Source organism: Pteropus vampyrus, unplaced genomic scaffold (genome assembly GCF_000151845.1).
Source record: "Pteropus vampyrus isolate Shadow unplaced genomic scaffold, Pvam_2.0 Scaffold12, whole genome shotgun sequence".
Taxonomy (NCBI): Eukaryota; Metazoa; Chordata; class Mammalia; order Chiroptera; family Pteropodidae; genus Pteropus; species Pteropus vampyrus.
Window position 1 is genome coordinate 4,423,526 of NW_011888793.1, and position 19,706 is coordinate 4,443,231.

A 19,706-nucleotide genomic window follows, 5' to 3' on the forward strand; every position below is an offset into this window, starting at 1 on the left:
AGCAATAAATCCAGTTTTCTACATAAAAGGAATTAGATTTTCCAGTTTACCTCTGCACTGGGATTAATAAAATTTGCAACAAATAGCTGATGGAATGATCCATTTGAAGTTTGTAAAGGCATCTTGGTAAGCTGGCTGGAGTAGCTTTTTCATTTTTTCAAAAAAGGATGTCTGTTAATTTTTTGATTCAGTCTTGTTCCTGAATGAATGTTTTAAAATGAGCTGAGAGACTGTTACCTGTGCATTTCTGCATGGCTGAGCAAATTCACCCGCGAATCCAAGTTTCTCCTCATTTCCATCACTATACGTCTCCAAATTACAGAGAATTCATCCCTGAGCTGGAGAGGTGCCAGAAGTTCCTCATCTAGCTGTCTGTGGGCTGCCTTTTTCTTTCTCCTCTTTGAGGCTTTCTGATGTCTAGAGTGAGCTCAACTCAAAGGTCTCCAGCCTCACGCTCGCCTCACATTCCCCCACAGTCACACGGAGCTCTGTGATTCTGAGGAATACTGTGTGCCAGCATCCAATTCACAGTCTCCTTCTACCTGCAGGTGTTCCAGAAACTTCAAAATGCGTCTGGTAATGTATTTGCCCCTCTAAACCTGCCACTTTGACATGCATTATATGCAGCTGCTGATTATTTTTTAAAAATCTGTCTTCTGAATAACATGCATGCCAGAAAATGTCAAAGGGGGCTCGTAGAACAGTGTAAGCTTAATTATTGGTGTAGGTGTGCATGTGTATGTGTGTCCTTGTTAATGTAGGTATGTTTGCATAAATATGTATTATTTATGGACACATATGTCTGTGCAGGCAGATATCACTAAAGGAATCTCAATGAAAGCACTACTTTTTATGTACATCCAGGTTTTCTAATCAGATCTGTAAACATCTTACACAGCAGCAAGTAGAAGAAAATACATTTTTTATCCCCATGCAAGTGGCATGTTTTAGGTACCTATTTGAAAAACCCTCCTTTCTTTCTTTAAAAAAAAAAAAAAATGTGATTGTGTCTGTGTCTGTGTCTATGGGGAGGGTGTATTGGTTTTTGAAAATTTGGAGAGAAGAGTTATCTTGCTGCTGCACGAGAGAATTTCTACCCCATGTTACCTGTGTTCTCAAAACTCAGTGATCACGGAGGGGAGGAGATGTGGTTCTGCTTCGGAGTAACCCCAGGGGGACGTTGAGCTGCAGTGTTCAGCAGGCATTTTAGGTATTCTAAATACTAGTGTTTGAATAACAAGTAGATGGGGTAGACTTGCTGTTGCTGAGTCCTGCTATGTTTCTTTGCTTGTAGAAATCGCATCCACACTGTACGTTTAGGGTGTGCATGTGTTTATTGAACTCCAGTAACACAGCGTGAGAGTGTAGGCTCATAAATCACATTATTTATTTGCCAGTGTTGGGTGCTACAGTCTAAAATTAAGAAATTACTTAGCAATTAATAATACATTCAGCGTCTCTTGTCTCATTGGGTGGGATTTACATTCTTAGGACTTGCTCTTCTAGTTATAGAGACCAATGATTTAAGGTTGAGATCTAATTGCTATTTCAAATCCTTAAGCTGGAAAGATGCTTGCAGTACTTTACTTTATTTAAAAGATTTATTTTGAAAAATGTGTATATATAACTGTGGTTGGGAGCTAATTATGACTATAATGTGCTGTATGTTTAAGATAAACAACTTGTTTTGAGAATTGCTCACTTGTATAATAGAAATTTGCTTTCTTGTCTTTATAACAATTCTTTCACTTTGCATTATGTTCTTGCTTTTTGAGATTATTAGTAATTATTGTGAAGATGAGAAAATAATGTAGCAACTCAGAATTCACAAAGAGAAGTAGGTTGAACTAGCAGTTTTCTGAGAAATAAAGTAAAACAGGTTTTTATAATTAGATTTTCTAAATGCACAGTGGGTATTGATATTTGGAAAGGGAAATATCTTAATGTTAACTTGGTGAGTGGAACAGATTAGATAATATTAATGCCATCTGGTTATAGTTCCTCACTATATTTAAAATGAGCTAGTAAATAAGTTAATTATTTTTTATTAGCTATTAATTTTGCATCATGATATTGATTATATAACAGACAATTGATTTTGATTTGCTTTGAATTAGAGACAGTTGTAAACTTTGGTAAAATAGTTTACTGAATTGTAACAATAAAAATATATATTCTTGAAAATCAGTGTGAAACCTACTTTTACTTTTTAATGTTTGAAGTCTAAGATTTTATCACTTATAGAGAGCTGCATACTAATAGAGGATTATATGTATTTCAAAAAATTACATAACTTTTAATGCTTATTATTCATGTTCAATTTATAATTACTCAAAGTAGTACAGTCAAAATGTATTTCAATATGTACGAATGCTTCCTCGAAAGGGCATATTATATTAGGAGCCATTAAAAACCTGTGTAGGCTATTAATGTTATATTCATGTGTTGCTTCGTGTGTAATAGATTTTTTTAAAGGTACTATTGATTTACAATATTTAAATACACCTAAGATTGTGACTTGGTTGATGTAGGAATCTTGGCTTTGAATGTGAATATCTTGATGAGGGTTTCAGATTAAATGTACAGGATGGTTGAAGCTTCTTAGTACTTTTTTGGTATGTATTGCAATATGTATTAACGGATATATTCAAATACTAAGCTTTGTAAAAATATTCATTGCACTTAACCACGTGCAAAACACTTTCATCTTACTTTTGAAGTTGGTTATTCTTTTTGAAGTGTTTCCTAGGAGTAACAAGAGGTTTTATTAGTCCGAGCTTGTAGGGCACTGTGTGGTACCAGGGGAATGTTCAGTGTCATTTTGTAGGGAATATCATACAAAATAGTGAAAGGAAGGAATGTACGAAATAGTGAAAGGAAGGAATGCCGAAATAGTGAAAGGAAGGAATGTACGAAATAGTGAAAGGAAGGAATGCCACGTTTGCCATCTGTCTCTAATTATGATTTCCTACTGGCTTTTAGATGTATTATAGACCAGGCTTTTATTTTATAAAACAATTATATTAACTACAATACCAAAAATGATTGTAAAACACTTCCCCCATAAAATAGTTTCCCCATTGTGTGACTGAGATTGTTTTATGAAACATTTCATTTTTTAAGGCTCACAAATAGAGAATATAAAAAATATCATATGTAGAGGGACCATGCATCCACAGCTAAAAACCTTCATCCTTTGAGCATTTATTGATCATTGATGGGCCAAGCCATCTCTTAGCCTTAGGCAAAAAGGTGGGTGGGAGGAAGGGAAATCTTGTTTAAAGAAACTGGAGAGGCTGTTTCAGCTATGTTATTACTAACAGTTGTTTATGGAGGCACGGGTACCTTCAACATGGTTTGAGAATTAGATTATTTTTTGTTCCATTTAGTTTCAAAATGATACAATAATAAATTAGGTTTGCCAGTAGAAAGGGATGGTCACGGTTGGCATGGGTAGTGAAGGCTGGTCAGAGAAACTCTGGAGAAGGTGAGTTTTCAACCAAGTTTTGAAGGCAATTATTAGTAGGAACTGATGGAAAGAAGAGGAATAGGTACTTTGGGTGAAAGGAAAAGAAATATGGGAGGAAGCAAATCAGGACAGGAGACAACAAGGTGATAACATTGTGTGGAGAAGAGGAGCCATATTGGGAATGACAGGAAGTGAGACTGAAAAAAATCACAGGGTTGAGTTTGAAAGGTTTTTAATTAATGTTCATGAGCCTTATTATATCCTTTGGAAAATTCTTTGAGAAAGTGAACATTTCGTTTATTTTATGATACCCAACAACTTCTGTAAATGGCAAAGTCTATACGATAATAATGAATATTTCTTGAGCACTTACTATGAGCTAGGCATTGCACTAAATACTTTAAATGCATTATCTCACATAGTGCTTACTTAATATTAAAATCCTCATTTTACAGATGAAGAAACTGAGGGACTGAAAAGTTATATAGCTTCTCTAAAGTTATACGAGGTCAGAAGTGATGGAGCTTAGATTTGAACGCAAACTGTGGAGCGCAACCTTCTAACCACTACATGAGAAGTCCATTTCAGTTTATCACTTCACCTCTAACTCCAGGTCCCGAATGGTATGACCAGTTGCTGACTACATGTGTCATTTATGTCCTCTGGGAACAGATACTGAGACAAGATTACCAAACAAGTAGTTTATTGGAAGGAAAAGATAAACGGGGGAGGAAGCCAAATTGTGTTGGGAAAGGCTTCAGATCACGGTGCAGATCTGACAGTCTGATCTAACTCAGTGGCCTCCAGAGGGAAGATTGCTTTATGTTAAAGGAAACCCATGCTGGACAGAAATGGCCAGGCCTAAGTACTCCTAACACGCTCAGTCACTGACTAGGGGTTCCCAGAAGGGCATGGCTATGACTCAAAAGTCAAGGCAGATTCTCAGTGTTTTCTGTAGCTGGAGGCCCTCAGCTAATTGCACTTTTTACACCTAAATATCAAGTTCTTTCCTGAAGAGAGATCTGAGTGGTGGACCTCCTTGCCTGCCAAGGTGATATCTCTAGAAAATGTACCCCAGGAACTCAGGGTGGGGTGAGCTAGGCACCAAGGGTGAAGAATTTAAGGAGGCCCCCACTCTCAAGATCATGTAAATGCAGGGTGGACACCTGAGAGTGAGTGCCTCCTTAATTTTGCAATTTGGAAAATATATAGGAGGTTAATGGGAAACATGCCTGGAAAAGTAGATCAGAATTGGTCAAAGAACTGTAGTGATGGAATTTAAGTTTTCTCTTGAAGGTTTTGGAGCAGAAAAGTGACATGATCAAAATGGTCTTGTGGGAAGGTACATATGGTCACGGCGTAGAGGCTTCACTGAATGGAGAGAGTAGGCTATTTTGCTATTAGAGGCAGGAGGAAATGAAATCTTGAACTAGGTGTGTAAAGAATGGGAAAGATATGAGAAAATATGAAGTAAGGGTGAATAGGATTTCACGATTAATTAAAAGAAGGGGGTAAGGGGAAGAGAGTACTCAAAAGAGACTTAAAAATTTGAATTGGGTGGCAGGGGGCTGGTGTATTGAAACTGGAAATGGACAGGAGGAGGCTCTTATTAAGGGAGGATAATAAGAGCCCAAGAACTGTGCAGTCGAACCATCTCCTTTATGTCCCCAAATGAATGACATACAAATCTTTCATTTTTCCCTCATCTCAGGCACTACTTATTCCTCAAGTTTTGACTTATTTTTAATTCATGGTCATAATCCCTTGAACAAAAAATTAAGGCATGGAAGACAAAAGTTATGTTTATAGACAGCAACCATTCTGACAAAATTTAGGTTCCTTTTTTCAAATTCAACTGTAAAAATACCTTTTTAAAAAAAAAAAAAATCCACACCATTTCTAACAGCCAGTTTGAGGTATTATTATTATTTTATTATACTTTATTTTTTAAGACATTGTTTTTGTTTCACATAGACCTGATTCTGGTTTGCAGAGCCCAGCAGGACTGGCCCTGCTCATTGAAGAGAAGATCTTTGTTCATGTGGTAGATGGAAGAGCCAACACTGATATCATGAGATACAGACATCTTCTCATAGAGAAAACTTGAAACAGCTGCCTCACACTGCCCAAGTAGTACAGTGACAGATGGAATTGATCTAACGTAAACAGAAAACAGGCTAAATTTCTTTGCAAATAAAGATTCACATAGTATAGGATTGTGATGTATAATTGAAAACCCAATTTTCATTGAAAAGGAAATAATGGCAAAGACTTAATGCTAAATAAGTTTTAGGTACAGAAATGAATAGTAAGTTTTTATGGATATGCAATGCAATGTGAGGAGCTCAAAGCAAATGTTTAATTGCCCTTAAAACTGAACAACATAATGGCAAAATTTGCATATTCTTCCAGGCTGACTTGTTTTACTGTATAGTGCAGGAGAACACTTGTAGTAATATGACATTAGCATCCATGGTGTACCAAAAAGTAAACTTTTAGGAGATGATCAAATTAACCTCCAAAGCCTACTGAGCAACCGTACAACAGGCTTATGCCTAACCAATGGTGGTAACCAAAAGATAAGCTTGGGTAACATGTGTTTTGTGACAGCAATAACATAGATCTGATGTCCCATTTGTAACTAGGGCTGCTGACACAGAAATATAGGGTTTGTATGTACACTCTGACCTCCAGAGAATGAGGCTATCATAAGAAGATGCATAGAAATCTTCTTCCCAGTTTCAGACTTAGATATAGGACAGTATGCTTTCCTGATTGCATTAAACAAAAAGTGGTAAGACACTGTAACATGAAAGAAAGAGGGTCCATTTATGTGGACTTCTGTGATTCTGTTCTTCACCCTCCACCCTCAGGGCAGTGATCTGTACAGGACAGTATTTAATCTTCATGACAGACTGATGATTGATTATTACTGAACTTTGGCAGGAGAGGTTCAGTAACTTGTCCATAGTCACACAGCAGGTAAGTAGCAGAGCGGATTTGAATCCAGGGCCTGAACTCATACACTGTGCTGGGCATGGTGGGTGTACGCTGAGTAGTGGTGGGTGGGCTTTCCAACCCGGAAACCCCTGAAGCTCTCCTTCCTGTTGCTGCTCTTATCTCCCTTGGGTCCTTTCTGTATACAGTAAGGAAATACAGTTGTAAACTCAGGAAAGAGCATCCAAGCTGGTTTTTTTTTTTTTTTTGATGGACTCATAATGAATTGCTCACTGAGATTAAATATATATTGCTGCTGTATTCTAGCGATGTATGTCCCTGAGTGTGGGACCTGCTCATCCGCGCCCGACTGTGTCACTTTTCTTAAATATTTCTTGATATTTGGAAATTAATTCTGCCTTCAGTTTTGGTCCAAATTGGACAATTGGAGCTCACACTTTATGAGAGACAGCAAATAGCCACTGTATAACCACATGCCTGTGATTAAAAGTACACAAACATTCTAATTGTACAGAACTCTGATAAAGGAAGAATTAGGTGTGATGTAGCCCCCCAGAAAGCTCTGTCGACAGAGCTTTATTGACAGAGATGGCTCCCATATAACTTCCTTATACACTTCATTCTGAAGAAATCTTGTGGTAGAATGAATGCAGGCTTCAGAATCAGACATTCCTGGGTACAAATCCTCCTTCTGTCACTTTGGCAAGCCACTTCAATATCGCTGAGGAACGGATAATGCTTTGTATTACTATGAGGATAAGAGGGTGCATGTATTGTTCCTGGCATAGAATAGGAGTTTAATAAATGTGTTTAGCACATCAACAGGAACAGAGAGGCAGATGTGTGTTTAAAAGTATCTGACTCTGGGTTCAAATTTTCTAGGTTCAAATCTGAGCTCTGTCACTTATCAGCTGACAGAACTTGGAAAATGTCCTTAACTTTTCTGTGCCTTTGTTTTCTTGTCTATAAAATGGAAATGATAATAGCACCTTCTTCATAGCATTGGTAGGAGGAACACATGACAATGTAAGTAAAGCACTTAGAAAGAACAGTGCATGGCATACAACAAGCACTCCATGAGCATTAAGTCCTTCTTTGTGAGATCCAGTTCATTTCATCCTCGTTTCTTTTCAGAGTGAAGAGCCTAGGAATTCACAGTACATGTAAAGGCAAGCATTTCCAGTTTCTTGATATCTAAGGCCTAAAAATACTTAATTCAGTGTTTACTAAATCATTGCTATTAGGCACCTTAGCCTGATAGTTTCTCATATCATCTATATCCATTGTTGGTGAAGGTCAGGCCCTCTCATACCAGTCGTGGGGGAAAAATACATTAGTACAATCACATTTAGATGGCAGTTTGCAATATCTGTCAACATTTTAAATGCACATTTCTTTTGACTTATCAATTGTACTTCTAAGAATTTGCTGACAGATATGCTCACATCACTGAGCAAAGAAATGTGGTGGAGTTGGTTGCAGCATTGTTTGTGATATTAAAATCTATAAACAACTAAAATATACATCTAGAGAAAAAGTACTTAAATAATTTATGATCTATCCATGCAATGGGATACTGCAGAGAAGATTTTAAAACAGAGCTGTACAAGTATACATGAAAAACTGTACGAGCATACTTTTAGGAGAAGATAAGCATTTTTCATAGCAATCACTATAGTATGAATAATACTTTTATGTTAAAAAATAAAAAGATGTACTTATACTCATTTGCTTGTTTAATCATAGAAAATTCTCAAAACATATACAAGGAATCGTTAGTATTCACCAGTGGAAAGTGGAAATAGGCATTGGGTGGGTACTTTTCCCTTGCACTGTATGTGTGCCATTTGAATTGTTTAACATGGGCATGATACACTTTTGCAATTTTAAAAATAGTTTAAAAAATCCCTTTCTTTTCTCTACCCATCAATATGTTTTTAAAAAGATTAGTCCTTTATGCAAGTGTAACCCTAAACCTTAGTATAATATTTTTGAATTATTGAGCCAAATATCATCCTAAGTTAAAACAGAATGTGTATGAACTCACTGTCGGAGCTCCAATTTGCTCTCAGGGAGCAGAAACCGAATGACTAAGGAGATTTTCTAACATCAAGTCACAGGAGAGTCTTAAGTCCTGTGGCAAAAATTCATGTTGTTCAAAAGTTCATGCACTTAGAGAGGAAACATTAAATCAAAGAGCAGTAGATGGGAGAAGGGAACATTGAGTAAATGACTTTTCCTCAGGACTTAATAAATTCAATGCTAAACATGGGGCAACATTACACATGGGATTTTTTCATATTAAGGTTTCTCTGTATTCCTAAAGCCTCTCTCTCAATCTTTTGCTAAATGCTATATGAGAGTTACACTGCTTTTGGATTTTGAAGGCAAAAGTAATTTGCATGTAGGGTTAATCAAGATTCCTTGCCTCTTGTACTTTTAGAAGTGCTTACACATACATTGTCTCCTTTGGTACTCATAAATGAGGCATTTAGGACAAATATTATAAAGCTCATTTTCTACATAAGGTCCTGAGGTTTGGAGAGGTTAAGTAATAAGTTTAAGCCAGTCAGTGTGTAGCTGAACACACAAGGACCATTGGTTATGTCTTGGCTGTCCTTGCCACTAGCAGCCAAGGGCACAGCTGTGTAGAAGAATCACTTCTATGGTTGTGAAGTTGGTTTTATTATTTTCTTGGAATCACTTTTAATCTGGTTTAAGAAGACCCAGAAATGGCCAACTGAACTTTCTTCCCAATATGGATTATAAACACGCTCATTTAAATGGTTAAGGGACATCTAATAAAATGCAGATAGAGCTGAGTTCTCATTTTGACCCTACTCCTTACTGGCTATGTAATCTTGGGCAAATTGTTCCCTCATGGGGGTAATGATAGTATTCATCTTCCAGGGCTAATGTTAAAAGAGTTTAAACAAAATAATGTATGAAAAATGCTTGACCAAGTGCATGGAATGTAGTAAAGGGTCAATATACGACAGGTACAATAGTAATTAATGGTATAAATAAGTCAGAGTTCAGGTCAGTGCAGCAGGCATAGCTCTGATGGCAACCAGAGCTTTTGTCTACTTGGAGGTGACAGCAAGAGCTGCATCCCAGAGTGAACACCGATCAATTTCTTTCTTTTGAAGGAAACTTCCCTGGAACCACAAAGAACTAAGAACAGATAGCAAAGTTTCCTAAAACTTCCCTGAGCCTTAGTGCAGAGGCTTGGGCATCTCTGACTAAAGAAACTGCCCTCAGCTTCAAACCAATTTTCCAGGTCATGGTCAACAGTCAGATCAGATGGGTAAAAAGAATCAAATCACCCAGGGCTTTAACACAAGGACAGTCAGCTCTCTAAGCAGGCAACCCTAAGATCTTGCTCTGGGAGTTTGTCTTCAGTCTCTTAAATTTCAACTTCTTAAAGAGAATTTTGGGGGAAACCTGAAAAGTCAAAGCTAAGAATTCATGGAATTAGTGATGAAATGATCTGTTTGCTATTTAGCTTAAAAGTACTTTACTAATTCTTCTTTTGAATTTTTAAAACTTATTTTTCTTTACTGCACAATTAATTTATGCTTAGTGCAGAAAATATACAGAATTAAAACAGAAGAAATAAAAGTCCCTAGAAAGAAGCATTGTTCATATTTATTTTGGTTTGTAGTTATTGAGACTTTTATAAATATAAATATATTTCTTTTCATAGAAATGAAGGCCCTGTACATACGGTTTATGACCTTTCAATTACTATCAATATATCATGCACATCTTCCCATAGCAATAGATTTTTTTTAATAACTTTATTTCCAGTGGTTGCATAGCATTCTTTGGAGTGAACAATTCATGATTTTACAAATCTTCTAATGTTGAATGCTTAGGTTTCATTTTTCTTTCTGCAAGAAAAATTCTTTTTGAAAAATCATTGTAGAAATGCTTAATTCCTTCTTTAAAATAAATTCCAAAGGTAGAATTTCTAGGTCAAAGTGTAAATACACTTTTAAGGCTTTTGGTGTCAAAGTGTCTTCCAGTTAAATTTTGCCGATTTTATCCTTACTATTAGTGTAAGAATAGAAGAGTGCAAATAGAGCAGTGACTGTTTAAGTAAACATGACTTCTGTGCATCTATTATAAAAGGTGAATACCTTTACCGAAACCTTTATGCCAAGATAAAAAGTGCTTCTTCTTAATGCCAACTTCTTATATCCATTAGATAGTGTGTTAATTGCATTAGGGAGGTTGGTAATGATATCAGTATAATATGATTAGCTTTCGATGAAGTGTAACAGAAAATGTGGGAATAATTTGGAGGAAAAGTTACTATAAGCATACTTCCACTGGAGCCCATTAATTCCACCCACATATCCATTTTAAAATGTGAGAATAAAACAATCGAGGGAGTGTAAACTCTTCCACTGTGGTTATCGTCACGTCAGTTTTCTCTAGGGTTGGAAATGTCCGTGCCTGATCTCTTCTGCACCACACTAGGCCTCACGGTAGAAATGCTAAGATTAGAACCTTTTTAGTAGAAATTACACTTGATGGCACTAACCCTGCTGTCAGAGTAATTCTTGCTGGAAAGAAAGTATCTGAATTAATGGTGTAATAAACTGAGTTAGTGTTTCATCTTGGCAGAGGATTAATTAGGGGAAGAGAAACTAACATTTATTTGGGTTCTTATTTGACAGACCGTTTATTATTACATTATTGCATTTAATACTCCCTGTAAACCTGTGAGGTAGGTATTACTGAGGGCATTTTACAGTGAAGGAACTGAAGTTCAGTCAGAGGACGCGTCTCCCCTACGGCCACACAGCGGGTGGGCTGCAAAGGTGAGATTCCCTGCTTTTGGAGCCTGTGCTCTCTGTACTGCTCCGTCTCACCAGTTATACAGCAAGGCTGACTGTTTCTCCTCCAGAATATTCATTGTAAGTATGAATACACTTTTATCCTTCTCATCTCTGGATTCCCATAAAAGTCATTGTGTTAGGCAGACTTAGAGACATGATCCACTTATCAGTGCTATGTCAGTTAAGATATTTTTATAAGCCAGAAACAGAAAGTCCGCTATTTCGCTTAACAAGCTATCCTGAGGCAGAGCAGTCTGGGTTTTTTCAGAGGCTCAGGGATTTCATTAAGGACCCAGGTTCTTTCTATCTTGCTGCTCTGCCGTGTTCAGTGCTGACTTTTATGGTTGTGTGGTGACTTTAAGAGCTCTGAATACATCTTCATAAAACAATGTCCAGAGGCAGGAAAATGGAATGGCTCCTTCTCCCACCACTTTCTTTTAAAGAGCAAGACAAACTGCCCAGTAGCTTCTCTCTCGTGCCTCATAGCCCAGAGCTATGTCATAGGTCCTTTCTTGACCCAAACATTGGTATGGAGAATGTCTTAGGCCAATCAGGATTCACTCCCAGGACTGAGGAGGGTGAACCCTGAAATTCAAGCTCTGTGGCAGGAGGAAACAACCTAAAATGCTACCAACACTGCTTTCAAGAGATTTTAAGATTTCTTTTCCTAATTGATTATATACTCTGAGGTTCTTCAGTGGGAGAAAAGTGTACTACTGCTGTTGTAGAAACTTTTACTTTTGTGTGACCACCATCTACAAATGAACACGTAATTTTCTTCAGTGTGCTCCACAAGTCCTCCCATTTTCATCATTTTTCTCTAATAGAATTCTCTACTTTTTTTTTTACCAGCATGTTCAACTATTTTAACTCTTCTATACTAGTCCTTGATACAACTTCTTCTAAGAATAAGGGAAAAGCAAGATTTTAATGGAAAGTGAAGATAGTTCCAGTAGTATCTGTCTATTAGGGCTAGCACAATTTTTTGCTTTTTTAAAAAAGACTGTTGTCTTATTGGAGAGCGTTAAGTAGAAGAAACCTAATTTCCTATCATGAATAAATACTGATTATCTTTTATTTTAGCAAGACAAGTCATTTAACCTTCACGCTTATATTGGTACAATAAAACAAAAGTTGAAGCAGAGGGATATCTATCAATTGTCAAAATAATTAGTTCAATAAAATAATATTCATTGAAGGGGAAAATCAGTTAATAAATTTTAAATTGAATTGGATTATTAATTGAATTAAAACAGTCAATTCAGTTCAACAAATATTTATCAAGAACTTATAATGTACTACCATAGAATTAATAATAGATGCCATAGAAAATCTTACAACCTGGTGGAGGAGTAAGTAATCAATATAGAAAAAACATCTATGCTAAACTATTACATGAGATAAGGAAAGGTATATAATAATTATAACAATAACAATAATTAATGCATTGAGCACTTATCATCTAGAATATGTTTTATTATGCTTCACATGCATTAATTCATTTAATTCTCACAACAACCTTACGAGATAAGTTTTTTTTATTAGCCCCATTTTAAAGATGAAAAAACAGAAAGAGAGTCTCATGGGGATACAATAACTCTTCCTGGAGAGGTGGGGAGGGGCACGTTTGCGGGAAAAGATTCAGAGAAAAGGTGACTGTCCAACTAGGGTTGAGGGAAGAAGTCCAGGAAAAAGGCTTAGCTGTGGGAAAAAATGGCATCTGCAAAAGCATCTCTGAAAGTCTTTTCATGTCTGGTGTGGCTAAAGCACTATGAGGTAGAAAATAGGTAGAGAAGAAGACAGTAAAAACTGTGGCTGGACTGTTTGGGCCATATGTGTCATTAGTCAACACTACTTAAGGTGTTTAAGAAGGACAGTGACATCTTTATAAGAAGGTGATTCTGGGACAGAATGGAGAGAGAGAGATTGAGGTAAGAGAGGCTGGCGAGGGAGGAAGTGTAGAAAATTAGTGCAGTGATACAGGACAGAGACAGTGAGCCCTGACTAGGGGAGTTGGGGAGGAAAGGATGAGGAAGAGCTGGGGACTCACAGGGCTGGGTAACTTCTCAGTGAATAGTGATGTCATTGGTCAAATGTGAAAGAAATTGGATATTTCTAAGTAAAAACACATACCTTATACAAAAACACATACCTCCACTAAAACACCTTATACAAAATTTACTTCATAGTGGATCATGGAATTAAATGTAAAATGTAAAACTAAAAGTGTTAAAAAAAAATAGAAAAATTTCGAGACCTTTCTTAAGGCCAAGTGAAGACTTCGTAAACTTGACGTGAACAACACGATTCTTAAAAGAAAAATATTAACAAAGTGGATTTCATTAACATAAAAACTTTCTTTCTGTGAATGACAAAGCATCTTTTTATCAAGAGAGTGAAAAAACAAGCTACAGACTGGAAGAAAATATTTTCAAACCACATACCTGACAAGGGACTTGTATCTAGAATATATAAAAAGCTCTTAAAATCCAAAAATTAACAATAAATAAACCAAACAATGCAATTGGAAAATGAGCAAAATATGTAAACAGACTTCTATGGAAGAGGATGTATAGATGGCGAATGAGCACATGAAAAGATGTTTAGCATCACTAGCCATTAGTGAAATGCAAATTAAAATGACAATGAGATATCACTATACCTGTTAGAATGGCTAGAATAAAGATCATTGACAACACCAAATGTTGGTGAAGATACTAGGAAACTGGATCATTCATACACTTCTAGTGAGAATATAATATGATACAGCCAGTCTAGAGTAAAATATGACAATTTCTTATCAAATGAAACATACGCTTACCAACAACTGCATGGTTGGGCATTTATCCCTGAAAATGAAAACTTTGTTCACACACACACAAAACTGTACACAAATGTTCATAGCAGCTTTATTAATAATAGCTAAAAACTAGAAACAACCCAATGTACTTCAGTGTGTCACCGGTTACCCAAACTGGGTATACCGCACCGTAAAATATTACTCATAAAATATTGATATACACAACGACTTGGGTAATCTCTAAGGGATTATGCTGAGTGAAAAGAAGGTTGCATACTATATGATTCTACTTCTATAACATTTTCAAAATGATGAAATTATAGAAATGGAGACCAGATTAGCGATTGCCAGGAGTTATGGAGGGAGGAAAGAAGGAGGTGAATGTGGCTACCAAAGGGTAACATGATTGATCCTTGTGATGGAACTGTTCTGTATGTTGACTGTGGTGGCTATTACTCAAATCTACACATGTGATAAAATTACATAGAACAATATATATACACACACAGCATGTAAAGCTGGTGAAATAAGGAAGGTAGGTTGTATCAATTTCAGTTTCCTGGTTGTGATATTATGCTACAGTTATGCAAGATGTCATCATGGGGGGAACTAGGTGAAGGGTATACAAGATCTCTATTATTTATTATAACAGCATGCAAATCTACAATTATCTAAAAACATAAACTAAAAGAAATTGTGCGGGAGGCAAGTGGGTTTACTAGAAAAGGTTTGGAAATGTTGAGTTTGGGAAGCCGAAGAAGCCTAGTAGGATGTTCATAGGACAATGTCAGGGGTGAAGGGTGTTAATAAATCTGAGGGTTGTTTGCATAAAAGTGGTTATAGGGATCTCTTTGGTGAGATTGCCCTAGAAATGAAAATGAAACTATAATAATAACAAGAGCTCATGTAGTTAACCAGTAACTAAGTGCCAGACATAGTGCAACTCCTTTAGACCTGTTACTTATGCAATCTTCACAACGATCCTATGACGTTGCCACTATTATTCAATATACAAATGAGAAAACGTCCTAGAAGGGTTAAGTAACTTTACTAGGGTCACACAGCTGGTAATTGGAGGAACTAATTTATGTAACTCCAGAGGTTACCCTGCCTCCAGCAGTAGAGAAGAACCCAGGATAAAAACACAAGAAGCATGAACATTGCAAGTCTTGGCAGAAAAAGAGAGGCTTATCAAAGTGACAGAGATGGTAACTCCATTTTGACCCAGTTTCTGTATCCTGAGCTTTAATGATTTTTTATTGTAGTCCTGTCCCATAGCTTTCAGATGCATCCTAGTAACATGTTACCAAGGGGGAAATGAATAGATTCTGTGTGCACAAAGTTGGCAGATGGGTGAGTTGGTTCTTATAAGCATGTGGTCCACAGGGCTGTTGTGGGGCTGGTACTGAGTGTCTTTGTGGAGTCAATGGACTAAGAATTAAGAGATAGAAGTAAGACCAGAGATCAGGTAAAAACTGGGAGGCACACAGTAGGTCTGTCATAATGGAGGAATTGAGAGGAGGGGAATGGAGGGAAGTGAAGGTAGGCTGTGAAGAACCAAAAGTGTGAGTGGGGAAATGAGATGATTCTGGAGCTGAGTCCAGGGCTGCAGAGAACCTACAGTAATCTTTCTTTTTATGAGGCCTGGAATAGCCAGGGCCCCTCCCTTGAAGAGACAGAGCTAGGTCCTACATAGCCCATTTGTCTAACTTAGGTTCAGGCTTCCCACCTTTTCTTTTCACCAAATTGGCCAATTGGAAGGAATTTCTCAAATTGATCAGTTGTCTGGGTTCATGTGGGCATAAATTAAAAGCCTCACCAGCTTTTAGGAAAAAGGAATAAAGGCGATTTTTAGTTTCTTGAGTGCTTCGATTTGTATCGTAATTCCTATTTGTATCATAGTTTAAAAATTAAATTCCTAAAGTATAGTGAGTGAAAAACACCAAAAGAGGAACTTTCAAAATCATGTTAATAATTAAAGTTGACACACAGCAACCCTAATTTGAATTTTCTTAGTGTATTTCTAATTACTTCAGCACTCTCATCTTTATAGTTCATCAGTTCATCTATTCTTGCTACAACTAACTTGATTAAAAAGAATACTGCTGGGATAAATATATGATTACAGGTATAGAGTAGGGAAAATACAAAGTGAGTCTGTAGCATCAGAAATCAAGGCAGTTCTCTTCCTGATTTCAAACAGTATTACAATGCTATAGTAATCAAAACAGTGTGACATTGGTATAAAAACAGACACACAGATCAATCGGATGTAACAGAGAGCCCAGAAATAAACCCAGGCATATAAGATTAATTAATTTTCGACAAAGATGTCAAGAATACACAATAGAGAAAGGATAGTTTCTTCAATAAATAACATTGGGAAAACTGGATATCCACGTGCAAAAGAATGAAATTTGACCCCTATCTTATACCATACACAAAAATCAATTCAAAATATATTAAAAACTTAAATGTAAGACCTGAAACCATAAAACTCCTAAAAGAAAACAGGGAAAGGCTCTTTGACATTGGTCTTTGCAGTGATATTTTTTTGGATTTGACATCCAAAGCAGAGGCGATAAAAGCAAAAATAAATAGATATGACTACATCAAACTAAAACGTTTCTGCATGGCAAAAGAAAGAGTTAACAAAATGAATTGGGAGAAAATATCTGCAAACCACATATCCAATAAGAGATTTATATTCAAAATATATAAGGAACTCATGCAACTCAATAGCAAAAACTCAAATAATTGAAATATGGGCAAAGGACTCAGACATTTTTCCAAAGAAGACATACAGATGACCAATAGATATACGAAAAGTTGCCCAATATCACTAATCATCACAGAAATGCAAGTCAAAACCAGTTCATTTAAAATCCCACTGTGATAGTTAGAATTCTGCCTCTCATTTCACCAGCTTTTTGGTTGCTTTTCACCTTCATATCTTCTCAGCAATGATGAAGCAAATGCCTGGATTTGTATTAATCTCCTGTGTCGTTCAGAATACACTACTCACATCTAGGACATCAGGTAGAGGTTAGCATTTAAGCCTGCATGATCCTTACCATTTTATTAGATTCTCACAATAATTCTGCAAGAGACATTTAGGTCTTTTCCTTGTTTCTAGCAATTATTTTGAAAATGAATTTAGCTCATTAGTTTCCAAGAGAATAATCATTTAGAAAAAAGAAATGTCAGAGACTTTTATATCACCACTTCGAACCCTTTTGCTAATTAATTCTTTGCTAATAAGAGGTCTATTATGAAGGTTTTACATATATTTTTTTAAATCAAGATTTGGCTGCTTTATTTTCCATAAAATGCCTCATCTTTATATGGTAGCCAGAGCCAGTGACATTTACTGCCTTAAAATGGACCTTCACCAAAACCTGGTAAGGCTGGCAGAACAGGGGCTGCCTTCTTTTTTTTCTTGATGGGGAGATGGAGGCTGGAGAGGAGCTGTGCCACACAGGTAAGTAGTGGACCTCCTGGTTCTTTGGGCCTTTTTCTCCTTTACATGCTTCTTTTTTGCAGTGTCCAAAATCTGTTGTTGACCGAGAATCTGCTGTATGTTTAGGCCATTACTGGTCATTAGAGACCAAGACAAACACTTTATGATCTCTGGCTTCAAAGTGCTATCGTATGGCAAAAAGAACTAGATGTTAAATATAACATAGAAATTAGATATTATATTGGATTTAGGAGATTAGATGTTATAGAAGAGGAGAGTAAAGAAATGGTTCAGAGGCATCTCTGTGGTCTTCAGTGTCTTATTTTTATAATTTTCTGGAGTTTTCTGGAGAGAACATGCTATTTCTTTAAATAAGAAGTGTTTCTACTTACTATTTGAAATTGTGAATAAACATGTATCCTACCCTCATACAGTGCTGGTAGGAATGTAAATTGGTACAGCCACTGTGGAAAAGAGCATGGAGATTTCTCCAAAAAGTAAGAATAGAATTAGCATATGACCCAGCAATCCCTCTTCTGTGTATCTACTCCAAAAAACTTTAAAACGGTTATCCATAAAGATAAGTGTACCTCTATGTTAATTGCAGCATTATTCATGGTGGCCAAAAAATGGAAGCAACCGAAGTGTCCTACGATAGATGATTGGATAAAAGAGATGTAGTACGTATATACAATGGAATATTACTCAGCCATAAGAAAATCTGAAATACTGCCATTTGTGACAGCGTGGATGGATCTTTAGATTATCGTGCTAAGTGAAATAAGTCAGACAGAAAAAGTTGAGAACCATATGATTTCACTCATATGGGATATAAAACTGAAAGCAACAAATGAACAAGACAGACAAACAAAAACTCATAGACACAGATAACTTAGTGGTCACCTGAGTGAAAAGGGAGAGGGGAGGTAGAAAAAGGTAAAGAAGGTCAACCATATGGCAACAGAAGGAGATTTGACTTTGAGTGATGAACACACAATGCAGTATACAGATGATGTATTCTAGAATTGTACACTTGAAACCTATATAATTTTATTAACTGTTATCACCCCCAATAAATTTAATTTAAAAACGAGCATCTCTGTTTATTTATTTGATTCTGGAATCAAGCATAGGCCTGAAGAAGTGTTGAAAGGACAGATACCATACCACACTTCACACTATCTCCTCCTTCACTGTTGTCTTTCTTTGCATATCTACAGTCTGAAGAGAGCCAAATGTGGTAACACCGGACAGGTTCGCTGAGGAGCAGAGAGTGACAGAGGAACCTCTTGTGAGCCCTTAGAATAGGAGGATGAGATTAAATCTGCTAAAAGATCTCTGATCATTATCAGATTTTAAGTTCATGGAATCGTGTTTTGGGAGATAGGATTTGATCTTGGATAGGGGAAATCATGAATGAGATTTTAAAGGCATCTTCTTTATTATCAAATATTGGTCAATGTAAATTCATTTTCATTATAACTGGGTTGATGTTTATCTATTATACACTTGCACAGCAGGACCAGATGTTACAATATTGAAACACTTCTACATCAGTTGGGATAACCACTGCTCCATTAGAACCCTCACCTCTACTCTCTCAGCATTTTCTCCATTCCCACCTTCAAAATGCAGCAACCAAAGAATTAATGCTTGGCACAGCAAGAAAATTGGTTGTTACATATTTTGAATATCTTCCTTTTTCTAGTTGTTATTATAGTTACTAATTTTATGCCACCAGTTACACAATTCTTCCTCTAAAATATTCTCATAACCTAGAACTTGGCAAACTGACTATTAAAACTATTAAAGTCATGACATCAGGTGAAAACTCAGTCTTAGTAATTTTCTAGTTAGTTAAAATAGTAAAAGTAAATGTGTATAGTGTTCGTATTCCTGAATGCGTGATAGAGAAGCTGTCTCTTTGGGCGAGTGTAGAGACCATCAGTCCAGGGAAAATTAAGATGGAATCAAGCACAATGTAGCTTTGCCTACTGGAGGTACTCCATGCATGTTGTTAGATCATCCTGTAGAGAACAAGGCTGTTGGATTTGGAGAAAGAACTGCTCAGCAGGCATCAGCTGTTATGCCAATGTGTATTATAATGGCAGCCTTTCCCAGTCATTGACTTGTCTTAACTCCACCTTTGTCAACAGAGCTCCTTGTAGTGAT

General features: G+C 36.5%; 1 protein-coding gene across 1 annotated transcript in view; it reads left to right on the forward strand.

Moving 5' to 3' along the window:
• The first annotated feature begins 466 nt into the window (after positions 1-466).
• Positions 467-19,706, forward strand: part of IQCJ (IQ motif containing J) — a 155,631-nt gene continuing 136,391 nt past the window's right edge. Inside the window, 1 exon segment of the mRNA XM_023524040.1 lies at positions 467-576. Within this exon segment, the coding sequence (XP_023379808.1) occupies positions 568-576 (9 nt within the window). The 5' untranslated portion in view covers positions 467-567.